The 13,449-nt window shown below is 38.2% G+C and overlaps 1 protein-coding gene across 1 annotated transcript in view; it reads left to right on the forward strand.

Moving 5' to 3' along the window:
• SHC3 (SHC adaptor protein 3) overlaps positions 1-13,449 on the forward strand; it is a 76,277-nt gene that overhangs the window by 25,578 nt on the left and 37,250 nt on the right. The window contains exon 2 of the mRNA XM_065406404.1: positions 2,110-2,180. Within this exon, the coding sequence (XP_065262476.1) occupies positions 2,110-2,180 (71 nt within the window). The remainder of the gene's footprint in view (positions 1-2,109; positions 2,181-13,449) is intronic.

Consider the following 13,449-nt stretch of genomic DNA (forward strand, 5'->3'; position numbering starts at 1 on the left):
AAAAGTATCTTCCATAAATGTAAACAAACTTGTATGTCTTAGTGATTGGCTGAACAAGAAGTAGGACTGAGTGGACTTGTAGGCTCTAAAGTTTTACATTGTTTTGTTTTTGAGTGCAGTTATGTAACAAAAAAAAATCTGTGTTTGTAAGTTACACTTCCACGATAAAGAGATTGGGCTACAGTACTTGTATGAAGTGAATTGGAAAATACTATTTCTTTTGTTTATCATTTTTACAGTGCAAATATTTGTAATAAAAATAATAATATAGAATGAACACTGTACACTTTGTATTCTGTGTTGTAATAGAAATCAATATATTTGAAAATGTAGAAAAACATCAAAAAATACCAATTTAAATGTATTAAATATTCTACTGTTTAACAGTGCGATTCATTGTGATTAATTTTTTTAATTGCGATTAATGTTTTTGAGTTAATCACGTGAGTTAACTGCGATTAATCGACAGCCCTACAACATAATAATCATTTAATCAGAAATTCATAACTTCAGTACAAAAAAATTCTTGATTAGACTTTGGGACACCCATCTATCCATTATTCCAAAGAATGCTGGTCTAATTCTCTACTTTGTTACACCAGTTTAACACCAGCATACCTCAGTTGACTTCATTGGAGTTACACTGGTGTAAAAACAATGTACTAGAGCGAAGGATCAGGCCTGTTATCTATAGATCTCTCTCTTTAACTATGTATTTTGTATGGCTTGATTTTCAAAAAGTCCAGTGGATAATCGTGCACCTAATGTCCATGTGCTGAGGAGGTATTTGTTCACGCAAATAACTAATTATAGAAGTGCATTCTCCAGTCTGCTAAGGCCACTTTACTGCTTGTGCAAAGTAGCTTTAAACTGGCCAGAGATATGCAGTGGATAATTCCCCCTGCGTAGGGGGAATTTATAGCCATCTCCCACCCCTGCTCCCTTTGCACTCCTAGCGTAAGCAGGAGGAAGAGTCATATTGGTGTGGGGCAAGGTGGAGTTGTGGTAGAACTGAGTTCTGTCATGCTCAGTCTTCCACTGGTGGGATAGAGGTTGGACCTAATGGAGAATCAGAGCATCTATGTCTAACTGGTCACTTGCACATGGAAATACCTGATGTGGGCTTATAATAATTTGGAGAGTTTTCATGTACAATTACATGCTTTGCTTTCAATCAAGTCAATAATACTTTTTTGCATTTGTCTGAAAGTGATCTGCTTGGCATGACCATTTCCTAGAACATTTTCGAATTCCACCCGTTTTATTTTTGCAGTTAGATTTTTTTTTAACACGACAGCAAGGCAGATTGCATTCAGACAGCCATGTGCTAGAATCTGCTTGAGTAAGATATTTCTAATTTTGCAGGATTATCTTTAGAACAATAGATAGACGGCTGTCCATATGTCTTTTCAGGGGTTTTCTGAACTGAATTTACAAGCAGTTGATTAAAGGGTTAACATGTTGCTTTTCACATCATCTGCTTTATAAAGAACCCCATATCTGTGACCATAAGATAGGAGTTTGGGGAAGGGCAGATAATGTGCACATCCACTTATTGCAATTGCATGTGCAGACCAGATGTTTGCACATGCAAATACTCAATTGTTTTTCTCACTGACCATTTACTCTTTCAAATATCTGATTTGGGGTGTAGTTACATGCAATTGAATGCCTGACTTTTTGATCATCTGGCCCGTAATATATGGATTTGTTTATAACAAATTGATGATAGACATGACAATAGCTTGGCATATTTTTCAATTTAACCCCTTTTTATATTGATATTATTTGTATTTCTTTGAATATCTTCAAGCCTAGTAAAGAATATGAATGTGAATGAACTACTAAGCAGTACATTATGTACTGTGTATTAAGATGAGATTAGGCATAAAAAGGTATGTTGACATATACCTAAATTGTAAATAAAATGCAGTATTTGTAGAAGAACCCTGTGACCCAGAGAACCTAATTATGAAAAGCTAGCTTACAAATGATAAATCAGATGTAAAACAAAGATTGCACAATAACTTTTCTTGATTAATTGTTTCTTCTCCTAGAGCTCAGCAATGTGTATAATACATACTTTATAACTTTTCTTTCTTCCTGCAGTACTTGGGGTGTATAGAGGTCTTACGCTCAATGAGATCTCTTGACTTCAATACAAGAACACAGATTACAAGGTAAGACTTTTTGCAAATAAATTCACATAGTTAACTCTTGTATTATCTTCAAACAGTCAAGCATATGATTGGAGAAGAGCAAATATGTAACTGAATGTTTAGACTCTTCGGGCCCATTCTTATATCTTGCATTTAAAAGTGGGCATCTTATATCAGTGTAGCTCCAAAGGAACTTACGGAGTATTTTCTGCCTGTTCTTCTGCCCTTTCAGGCCCCAATTCAGCATAGCATTTAAGCATCTGCTTAAGTACATTCCTGTTCAGCAAAGCACTTGTTTAGGTACGTGCTTAAGTCCCATTGAAGTAAATGAAATTTAGCATGTGCTTACCGTTAAACAAATACTTAATACTTCACTGAATAGGGATGGACTGCTGAATTGGGGCCTCAATGCTTGAAATGCTAAAAAGCCTTAGGAATTTTCTGTGTATATATTTTAAATTTTTCCTTCTGAAACCACACAAAAGAAGGGTTAATATTTTTTTAAATTAAAAAATCTATAGTACAGAAAATATAAATGGAAAGAAATCAGTAGAATGGCAATAGAAACAAATACAAGCCTATTATTCTTTCTGGACAATCCATAATAAATAGTAAACATATACTGGGTAGACATTAGAATTTGTAAGCACAGCATTTTTTTAAATTCATCACTAAAAGATTATACTTCTTTTAAAACATTATCCATGAATAATTTTATTTATAAAGAAACTCTTTAGGAGAAATACAGCAAATGTTTGTTTGTATACATTCTAGTTTTAGGGCCTGATCCCATTCACTTTGAATCAGGCCTCCAATGTGGCAAGATGCCGGTATCTTCTAGCATTTGGACAGTACAGCTTCCAAAAACCATAGCCAAATCAGGTGTCACAGATCCATGGCAATAAACCATTCTGTTTGAAAAGAAAAATATAAAATGGGATTAGTGGAGAAGACTGTTGTCTTTTTGAATTCAGGGAGATGGGTTGTGAAGGGTGATTCTGGAAAACACCTCCCAGTTTCTAGTCGTCTATCTCAATCAAAGAAGACATGATGAATCTGTTATGAAACTAATACCTCTCGTGCTTGGATGTCATTCTTGTAGATTCCATGGACCAGATTCAGAGCTCTTGTACATGGGTGTAATTTCACTGACTTAAGAGAGTTGCACCTGTGTGCACCAGCTTTGAGTTGCCCCCATGGGTATGACTGCACTGCAGTTGGAAGCCCACTAAAAGTAGCAGTATGATGTTGTGACTCGAACTCTCAAGCCCATCCGATCCTCCGTGTCTGAGCTCAGGTGGCTAGCCGGAGTTTTCGCCAGAGCCACAACTTCTGCACTGCAATTTTTAGCATGCTGGCTTAAGCTGAAGTAACATGAGTCTGTCTACCCGGACTGGGAGGCTTGCTCCCAGTCCCAGCTGCAGTGTAGGCATACCCTATGAGTCCTTTAACTGGGTGCTCAGATACTATGATGATGAGGGGAATAGAGAGAGAGAGAGAGATGACAGAACATTGTATTTTCGTGTCAAACATTCTAAGCCTTAGAAGACATTTGAGAATATTTCTTGTAAGCTGTCTCCATGGTCTCTCTGCATGTGTTTCTCCAGTATTCACAATAATGGCCTTTTTTAAGTGACTTCATGCCAGACAGAATTTTAGTTCTGACACAGGTGGCACATTTGTACTTACCACTTCGAAAGTTAAGTGACACTGGCTTATAAAACAATTTGTAATAGTTACTTGCTTTGGTATTTTATATCTGAATATGAAGCACTTGTTTTTTGGTATACACTTTCCTTGGTTTAGCATTGCCTTTTTCTCCAGTAACTAGTTTAAAGACTCACTCTGCCCCTAAAACTCAACCTTTATTTGCCAATCAGAAAGCAGTATAATCTGCAGTCATTTTTACATGCAAAATGTCACTGCTTCAGTGTTCTCTGAGCTCATGGTTATTTTTTGGCTTTAACTGTGAAACATACATTTAGAAAATGACATTTTTCTGTTGAAGTTGTAGCATAGCTGATCACATGCTGGGCACTTCCTTGGCTCATATTATTTTGACCACATCTAAAACAAACAACTGTCAGGGACAGGACTTGGTCCTGCTAGTGAAGGCAGGGGACTGGACTCAATGACCTTCAAGGTCCCTTCCAGTTCTATGAGATAGGTATATCTCCATATATACCCCCTGCTTAGCAAGCAAGGTTCAGTTTAGGGTGACCCTCTCAATTATAGTGGGGGGAGGGATAGCTCAGTGGTTTGAGCATTGGCCTGCTTAACCCAGGGTGGGGGTTCAATCTTTGAGGGGGCCATTTAGGGATCAGGGCAAAAATCTGTCTGGGGATTGGTCCTGCTTTGAGCAGGGGGTTTGACTAGATGACCTCCTGAGGTCCCTTCCAACCCTGATATTCTATGATTCTAAAACATAAGAAAAGTTGCAGGCAGAAAACCTTATGTTGCTTGGGGTTTCTGATTTTTTAAAAAAAATGATGCCACATAGACTCACTCCTCGGATTCATTCATAGGGTCTGATCCAAAGTCCACTGAAGTCAGTTGGAGCTTTGAATGAGCTTTGAATCAGATGCTAGAACCTGAATCTGCATTTCACTAACATTAGAAATAATCACGGACATTAGAAATGCCTATGGCTTGGGTTGCGGTTAAAGCAATCACCACACGCAGTCTCTGCCTCACTTTGTAATTTTGTATTTCACATCATACAAGCTTATGTTTGATTAAGAAGTGACATATTTCCCCAAACTCACATTTGAGCTTTAACCTTCATGGTAAAATGTCACATATGCACCAACTGGTTCCTGCTGACCTCACTTACAAATAGAAAACAGAAGTCTCTAATAAGTCACATTTATTCTTGGATTGTAGTAATTCTATAGTTCATCCGTAATCAGTGCCAAATGCTCTGAATCACTGTCCTTGATTCTTGTATAAATGTTATATACCTGCTGTGCTACTGGGCCTGCCAAGTGAGGCATTATCAGTGCTTGCTTGTTAGCTGATTTCTCTGCAGCTCCTTCACCAGTGAGAATCATTTTAAAATTTGAAAACCCTTGTGTAGTGGATCATCGGCAGCAGGGTTTGAAGCTGGGACCTGTGGTGCCTTTACTGCCTGAGCTAAAGAGCCCAGGTTCCATAAATTGCTCTATGACTAGCCACTGGAAGGGGACAGAGAGTCATGCTGTGTAAGCGTGGCTGCACCACTCCTCTTGGCAGGAGAAGCTACACTGAGCTTCAAATGTCTAAGCAGTTCAAATCCATGTATGGACCTCTAGTTATAATGCAACCTTCCTGGCTGGCTGTAAGCATGGATTGCTCTTGCTTTAGTTGGTGCCATTTTGCTGTGAGGTCTCCTTGCAAATCCTATAGACTTGAAAGAAGAAATGGCTCCACCTTTGGCCTGATATAACTTCTGACGTCAGGTAATGTTTAGTAAGCACTATGGAGTCCAGTTTGAGAATATGAGCCCAGTCAGAGTCTGCCAGGATTCTGGAAACATCTATTTCCCGGTGGCCATGCTGAAGGCTTGTCACATGAATGTGTGCACGGACAGTAGCGTAGTCACTCCCTTTCTAACATTACATCAACAGTTGCTCCCGTGGCAGTACCATGATATCTGTCATTGCACACTCCTCTTCTCTGTGGGGCAGATTTTCAAAAGATTTCAGTTCTTACAATTGGGGCCAGATTTCTGAAGAGCTCAGCTCCCATTTAGGAATCACCATCAGTGGCCACATAGTGAAAAGAGATGAGCTCTTTTGAAAAATCTGACCCTGTAATTCCTTCCTCCTGTCTTTTTCCAAATCAATAATGAGTAAGGAGAGGTAAGAGATTCCTGAGGACATGATCACAGGTAAAGGGGCCAAGGAGTAGCTTTATCTGAGGCACAAAACCCAAGAGCTCAGAAAATTTAAATTAAATAGGTAACACAGTTATTGCACATTAAAATAACACCATGGGGTGGAATGGGAGGGAGATAAAGTTCCTAAACAAGAGGTCAGGTTAAAAGATTGTGTAAATGTCATATTTGATCATATATATTGTTCAGGTGTATAGAATTTATCTTTGGGCCAGATGGTTTGTGACTCCTTCTACTGGCAAACTTTTATTCACATGAATAGTCCTATTGAAGTCTATGGCTTGTCTAATAAGTGCTCATCATGATGATTGTAAAAGACTCCACAGTCTTGCCCGTAATCAAATGAAAACAAAGTTGTAATTCACTGGGAGGTTCTGTTGATCTCAAGGGCCAAAATTTCTAAAGCAGCTTTTAAAATTGTGCCCACAATGTGTCACATCTAAGTTTTTGCCTATGCAAAATCATATAGATTTGTGCATACCTGCTACATTGATGCATGCTTGCAGAGAGGAAGAAAGGGTTTTTTTAGCCAAATCACAAAACTGAGAGTCAGAATCCTGGGTTCTATAGATTCTGGCTTCTGGTGTCTCCTGGGACAAACCACTTAATCTGTTTTGACCTCACAGGGTTGTGAGACTAAATAAGTTAATGCTTGTAAAGTGCACCTGAAATCTTTGGATGGAAAGGACTGTAGAAGTGCAAACAATTAATAATACTGGCTGAGATTTTCAAAGCTGCCTAATGGATTTAGATGCCAAAGTCCCATGAGAAATTTTAATGGGACTTGGGTGTCCAAATCCCCTAAAAAGTATTGAAAATCATCCCCCCTATTATTATTAACCAGGTATTTAGATACCCAAATCCAAGTATATGCTTGGGCAAAACAAACACATGAAAAACTGGCTGCACCTTTTGAAGGCCCAGAATAAATATGATTTGCTTAGGGATCTTCCTTCTCTTAAGGTCACTTGTGAAAAATGTAAGCTATTTTCACTGTGTTTCAGTTGGCGCTTTGTGTGTCTAACACTTAACTTGAATTGTTTATCATTCTTAAAAATTAAAATGTTAAATATTTAATAGTTAATATACTTTCTCCTTAAGTGAAATCAATGAACAGATGCTTCCATTTACCATGCTGTTATTAGAAGGGTATCAACAGTTTCAGTGCTACCCAGAAAAAGGTGGTATTATATTATTCTGTGGCTATGGCTTATGCAGAAATTAAAAGGTAAGTATAAGTTGAATGAGATTTTTCCTTGATCGTTGTGAAATATGAAGTTGCCAGAGGCTTCTACTACAGAACAAATGTGAGAATTAGAGTGCTATTGTATTGTCACTTGTATTGTACCTATTCTTTTGTAATCTCCACATGAATCTTTGAACGTTTAAATGAAAGTGCAAGCAGAAGTGTCAGCAGGTACAGATAATGGTAAAATAAAAGCCAACTGAATCCACAAATTGCATAATTAACTATGCATTGGCAATTCTTGGCACACACATGAAGTAATGCTAACTTGCTTGGGCAGCGGGATGAACAGAAGTGTTTCATTTTCAACGTAGAGAAGGAGCCAGACAACTGAACTAACTGCAGCTGGCAACTGGTCCTAAATTCACCATGACTCCTTCCACCATCGCCACTGAAAGGGGCCACCTTTAAAGTTTTTTGGCCAGCCCATTTGTGTCCTCAAACTTTTTATTAAAAAAATAATCAGGTAAAATATTTTTGCAACACGTGCAATGTTTACTGTTCATCTAATACACAAGTGTCTACATCTGTGTGTTTACTGTTAAATTTGTTATATTATAATGAGCTTTAGCTACCATGTTGCATGCATGGACCGAATTATAATTATGTTGCATGTACAGTTTGTCATACTACAGGTATCTGGATTACAAGCCTGCATGTTCAGTGTTGTTGTTAGCTAATTGAGTGCAATTACTTTAGTGCATGCAGCATCTGAAAGAACATCTCACCATACTGAGTGAAACATTATGTTGCATGTTCTGTTAATAAGTAGATCACAGGAGTGGAATAACTTATATTAGCGATGGGCCTGAATACAAATCCAGATCCTAGTCCCCCATGAGCTTTGTGGGGATAAGGTATTGAACCCTGCTCACAATCCAGATCCAGATCTTGTGGTTGGACCCTACCTTCATAAGGGGCTGAACCAAAACCATAAATACACACTTTTCCATCCATTCCCCCAGCCCCGACTTTTGGAGAGGAGGTATTCAAAATCCAAATCCAAGGTACAGAACTAGGCTCAGGCCCACCACTAATTTATATTGATGACATTTCAATTCATATAGTATTTCTTTACATATTTTGTATTCTTTACAGAAACTTATTGCCAGCAAAGATCACCCAGAAGGAAGGAAGAAGGGAGGGGAAAATGGCTCCACTATAGCTTATGAAGAAATTTAGGTAACATGTATTTCAAACAATAAGTCTTATGTAGTCACTGAATTCCTCCCCACTCCTCACCCCTCAGCTACTTGGAAAATATTACTTTTGCTTGGAAAGCACCTGTGGTTAATGGACCATGGATTTTGCCATCTGGATGGTACTGTAGGGGGTGTGTCATACATAGACTCAGATTGTATGTAACCCCAGCACACCCGTGCATGGACAGAGGGATGATCAAGAAGCTTTTCTCCCTTTGAATAGCTACACAGGGGCTGAGCTCTGGGGAGCACAGGGACTGCTTGCTAGTGCTCCCCTTTTCAGGGCAGGGAGGAGACAGGGCTGTGCTCATAACCTGTAACAGCAGGCTGTGGAAGGAGAGCAATCTGCCCCATTTTTATGCAAGGCGGAGCTTGGGGCAGTGCAGCTCCAGACAGACTGCCCCCTCCTCAGGTCTGTGACTCAAAAGTCATTGTCTAGCCCATGCTTTACATACTCTGAGAACCTTCAATGGAAGGCAGATTAGTAGTAGAAGTAGTAATTTATTGTTGTTGAGTTTCATACTAGGAAATGTGCCCAATAGGTGAATAACTGTTACTCATATGCACCAGAATTATGAATAATACCCGGATAACTAATAATTTATAATACCTGATACTCATGCTTAACAGAGTAACAAATACTGATGGGGAATAATTTACATCTGCCCATTTAGCTCCCATAAAGTAGCATGCAAATGTGTTGGAACAAACAGGCTTTTTAATGTGCTTTACATTGTAAGCATCTTTAATTTTAATTTATTATTAATGGAAACATTTTTCAGTAGTGTTGGATTAATTTGATTGACCTATGGTAGTTCAACAATAATGAACAAAAGTGGACAATAATGATAACTTATTAAGCCTGGGCAGCCCTCCCTGTCTCCTTCTGCTATCCTCTGTGAGTAAGAAAGAGCTACAGAGAGGACAGGGTTGGGGGAGAGTTGAAGACCAAATTGCCAAAGACGTGGAGCTGCCAACTCTCCTATGGATGTAGCTGCACCCTGATCTATCAGACAAGAGGTTGATGAACCTGAGCAATTCTGTTGGCTTTTTCTTAGCAGAGATAAATAAATTCAGTTCAAGAATAACTGTGTCTGTACTGCTGTATAAAATACAAAATGTGTCCTGTCTCTGAGATATTATGAAAATGTCTGTGTGTGTAATGTTTGGAGTTTATGGCAACTGTGGATTTAGCCAGAGGGAGGCAAAAAGAAGTGAGACTTCTCAGGGATACATTTTGAAAGTTGAACATTTTACTGGAGCAAAAACAGATAAAAACTGGGGACTCATTTAGTAGTTAGTGTGAAGCAGAGGGGTTTTATTCCTGCTTTTAAAGGCAAATTTCAGTGCAAAGTTAACTGTGGAGTCATTATTTGACAATTAGGAGACTGTCAAATTTTTAACAGCAGATGGGCCATGGGACTTCAAACACATGGGGAAAACCAAGGTGTGGGGAAGCTGAGTGACTTTTTTACACCATGCATAATTAGTCTGTGGAATTCATTGCCACCAGATGTTGTTGAGGCCACGAACTTATCAGGCAGCAAAGAAGGGATTGGACATTTATATGAATAATAAGGCTAGCCAGTTTTATAATCATTAATCCAAAACCAAGAGATTTTGGGAGAGTTGTAAAAGCTCATGCTTCAGGATTTAAAATAATCTCTAGCAATTAATGAGGGAGTCACCTGGGGCAAAGATTATCCCATATCTGCCTACCAAGGGCTCTGAAGTGACAGGTGTTGTCTGCTCTTAGAGACAGGGGACTAGATTAGACAAACTTTGGGTCTGATCTTTCATGACAATTCCTATGCCCACTGTCATACTGTGAGCCGATGGCTGAGCTAGGAATAGAGTTTATGTCTTCTGTGTCTCAATCCATTGTCCTCCCCACTGGTCTACACTTCCAGAGGCCATGCTGGAATGGCCTGCAAAGGAGGTTAGAGAATTATGCCTTCTTAACTAAACGGATCTAGACTTAGGTTCTTCCTTTAGTTTGCTGGCATCACTGAACTCATCTTCCAAAAAGAGAATCCCTATTGCAAATACAGGGTTTTTCACACACACTATTTGTGTACACTAAAAGGTGTTTTTAGAAGCTTGTTTGAAAATTTACTCCTTGTACTGGAAGGGCTTTTAGAGTCTGTATGATGCTTAAACATAAAGGGTGTTATTGTCAGAAATATGCACACAACTGTGTGCACAAAAATGGAGTTCTGTGTCTAATTGGCATGTACAGTTGCCATAGCTGTGCACAAAAATCAGATGTGTATGCTCCTAAGATGCCAGTTAGGTGCAAAACTGACCCAGTGTGCATGCAAATTGTGTGGTTATAAATACAAATTAGGTGTGTAATTGCATGCACAATTCCACATTTCTGAAAATCAGAACACCATCACACTTTTAAACTAGTTTATTAGAAGTAGGATTTAACAATATGTAATTCTCTATGCTGCTGGTGTATAAAACAGTAGGATTTTCTGGAGCTCATATTAGCCTAAAGACATTGGTTTTATAAATCTGCATTTTATTCACATTTTGTGTGGAATTTAGTAAATATGTGAATAGATTCCCACAAAGGCTTGACATGAGTGAAAAGTACTGGTTGTTCTAAGATATTCTGTCTGGTGTGTTGCTTAATAAATATGCATCTATGGAAGTTTGAAAATAACTGAACACCACTAAACCAAATCAATGGGTAACAAATATCTTTGGCAGTGAAGGTATTAAAAAAGCATCCATGAATTGTTGACACAGGGTGCTCTGAAATAGCCTAAGGCTTGAGTGCACTGACTTCTGTCATTAATTTAGAAAACACTTTTCAAATGCATATAGAAAACTCTGAGATCAAGAGTATTAATTGTGCCAATGCACTTGAATTACTATTGTGTAGTTCAACATATATCTAACCATAAGTTATGTTCTGTAGCTAATCATTGCCAAAGATGTATTTCTCTTATTATAGTCGATTACACAGTCCTGATTGTGTATACGGTTTATAAAATGTGTTAAGGATAGAATGGCCAGCTTGTTTTTGTTTCCCCCTTACAGATCTATCACACATAGAGAGAATCCCACATTGCAAGAAACAAACTGAGAAGCTGAAGGGAAGAAAAAGAGGAATGGCTTTATATCTTGCTGTATAAGTTTACCACAATTTGTTTGCCATATTCATCACCACCAGTTTATTCTATAAATCCTCCCCTCTGTTCCATGCTTTCTGTGACCTGGAATAAGTAGGCTAGTTCACATTCCTCTTCTGTGAGTTCACATCATTAGATCCTTTCACCCCTTGTACAAGCAGCTCTGCTCCAGGATTATTCATTGCACCATTATATCACGAGACCTGTCCACCGTCCTTTCATCATTCTCTTCCATACTCTCAGTTCCATGTTCATTAGCTACTTTTTCATCCTCACCTCTATCAGACCCCACCCGTTTGCCTCTCTGCCTTTAAAGCACCACTAACTATAATATGTGAGCACTAGCCTTTAAGGCTTCTTAATCCTCCCTTAACCACTTCAAACACTTCAAATTTACTGTGCCTGTTTTGTAAATGAACAAATATTCTGATTATTAAATATATTTCTGAAAGTTTACTTTTGGCCTCTGTGGGATTTATTCAGAATTAAAGTGTTAATATTAATTTTAATATAGGCCATTTTTCTCCTTGGCAGGTGGTAGCTATGTAATTTGTTTATTAAAAGGATTGGCAAAGATAGAGTGTTCAGAAATAAATAGTGGCAGACTCCACAATTTGTCCAAAAATGTGCAGTTCTTTTTCTAAGTAAATTAATTTAATGTTTGTTGCATACAATAGTTTGTCTCTTTGTTTAGGCTGGCAAAGATATAGATGGAAGCATGGGGTAACATGGATAGACAAGAGAAAAAACAGCAAGTTTTATGGCCGTGGCATGCAAGTCATTTTGTGTGTGCAAATTGGTCAGGGTTTCTAGTCTCAAAAGTGACCTACCAGTTTTTTTCTTAAAATTCAATTGAAAAGTCAATGCAACTTTTACATGTCTGTCTTTTCCCACAAAACAATAGCTTCAGTACTCTCTTTTCATAAAAAGTAATCAATTGCGGGAGTGAAATAAATTTAAAAAATCCAAAATAAAACAAGCAAGGGTACATTCGTGTGATTGTCAAAACAAAATGTTTAATAAAGAAACAGTTTCCAGCTTCCTTAGAGCTAGAAGTGCACACAAAGTATGATGGTTAAACTTATGAAAAACAAACAACAGGACTATGGCCTTTTAAATGGAACATGATGCCAATGTGAAAGACATGCTTTTCTTTCTCACCATAATGTCAGATCATCATGGAGCACTGTAGGTAAGACTGGAGAAATTCAGTATTGCATATAGACAACATTTCACTCGATACACTTGCCATCTGAAATCTATACTGAAAACATACAGTGTGTTTTGTGCTGAGAAAATTACTTCAGATATGACCATCTGCAAAGCAGAAAATATTTAGGGCCAGATTTAGAACTCAGTATGTGGTCCTTACTGCAGTCTGCAACAGAAACAAATTTTACAAGATATCAAGATAAGTGCTGCACTATGTTGTACATAGCTGAAATCAGTGCCTGGTTACCGTAAGAGCATGGGGTCCAGAAAGTTTTAAACATATTATTGAAAACCACTTTTCCACATCAAGCAAGAAATTACATTTATGTCCAATTTTTCCAAAGTCCATGCAATTGATTAGTCATGCAAATGTGCCACAAACCTCTGTATTTTCCTGTTCAGATACGTGTTTGTATGCACAAGTCAGATAAGTGCACGCTCAAACTAGCAGCTGTATGCACAGTTAATCTGGTTTGATGTGTGCCTATACAGGGAATGGTGGGTGCAAAATTGCGAGGATGATGATTAATATGAGAATCAAAAGGTGGGTAAGGAACTGGTTAAAGGGGACACTACAATGAGTCATGCTGAAAGGAGCACTATCAGGGCAGAA

This window comes from Emys orbicularis, chromosome 6 (genome assembly GCF_028017835.1).
Source record: "Emys orbicularis isolate rEmyOrb1 chromosome 6, rEmyOrb1.hap1, whole genome shotgun sequence".
Classification (NCBI taxonomy): Eukaryota; Metazoa; Chordata; order Testudines; family Emydidae; genus Emys; species Emys orbicularis.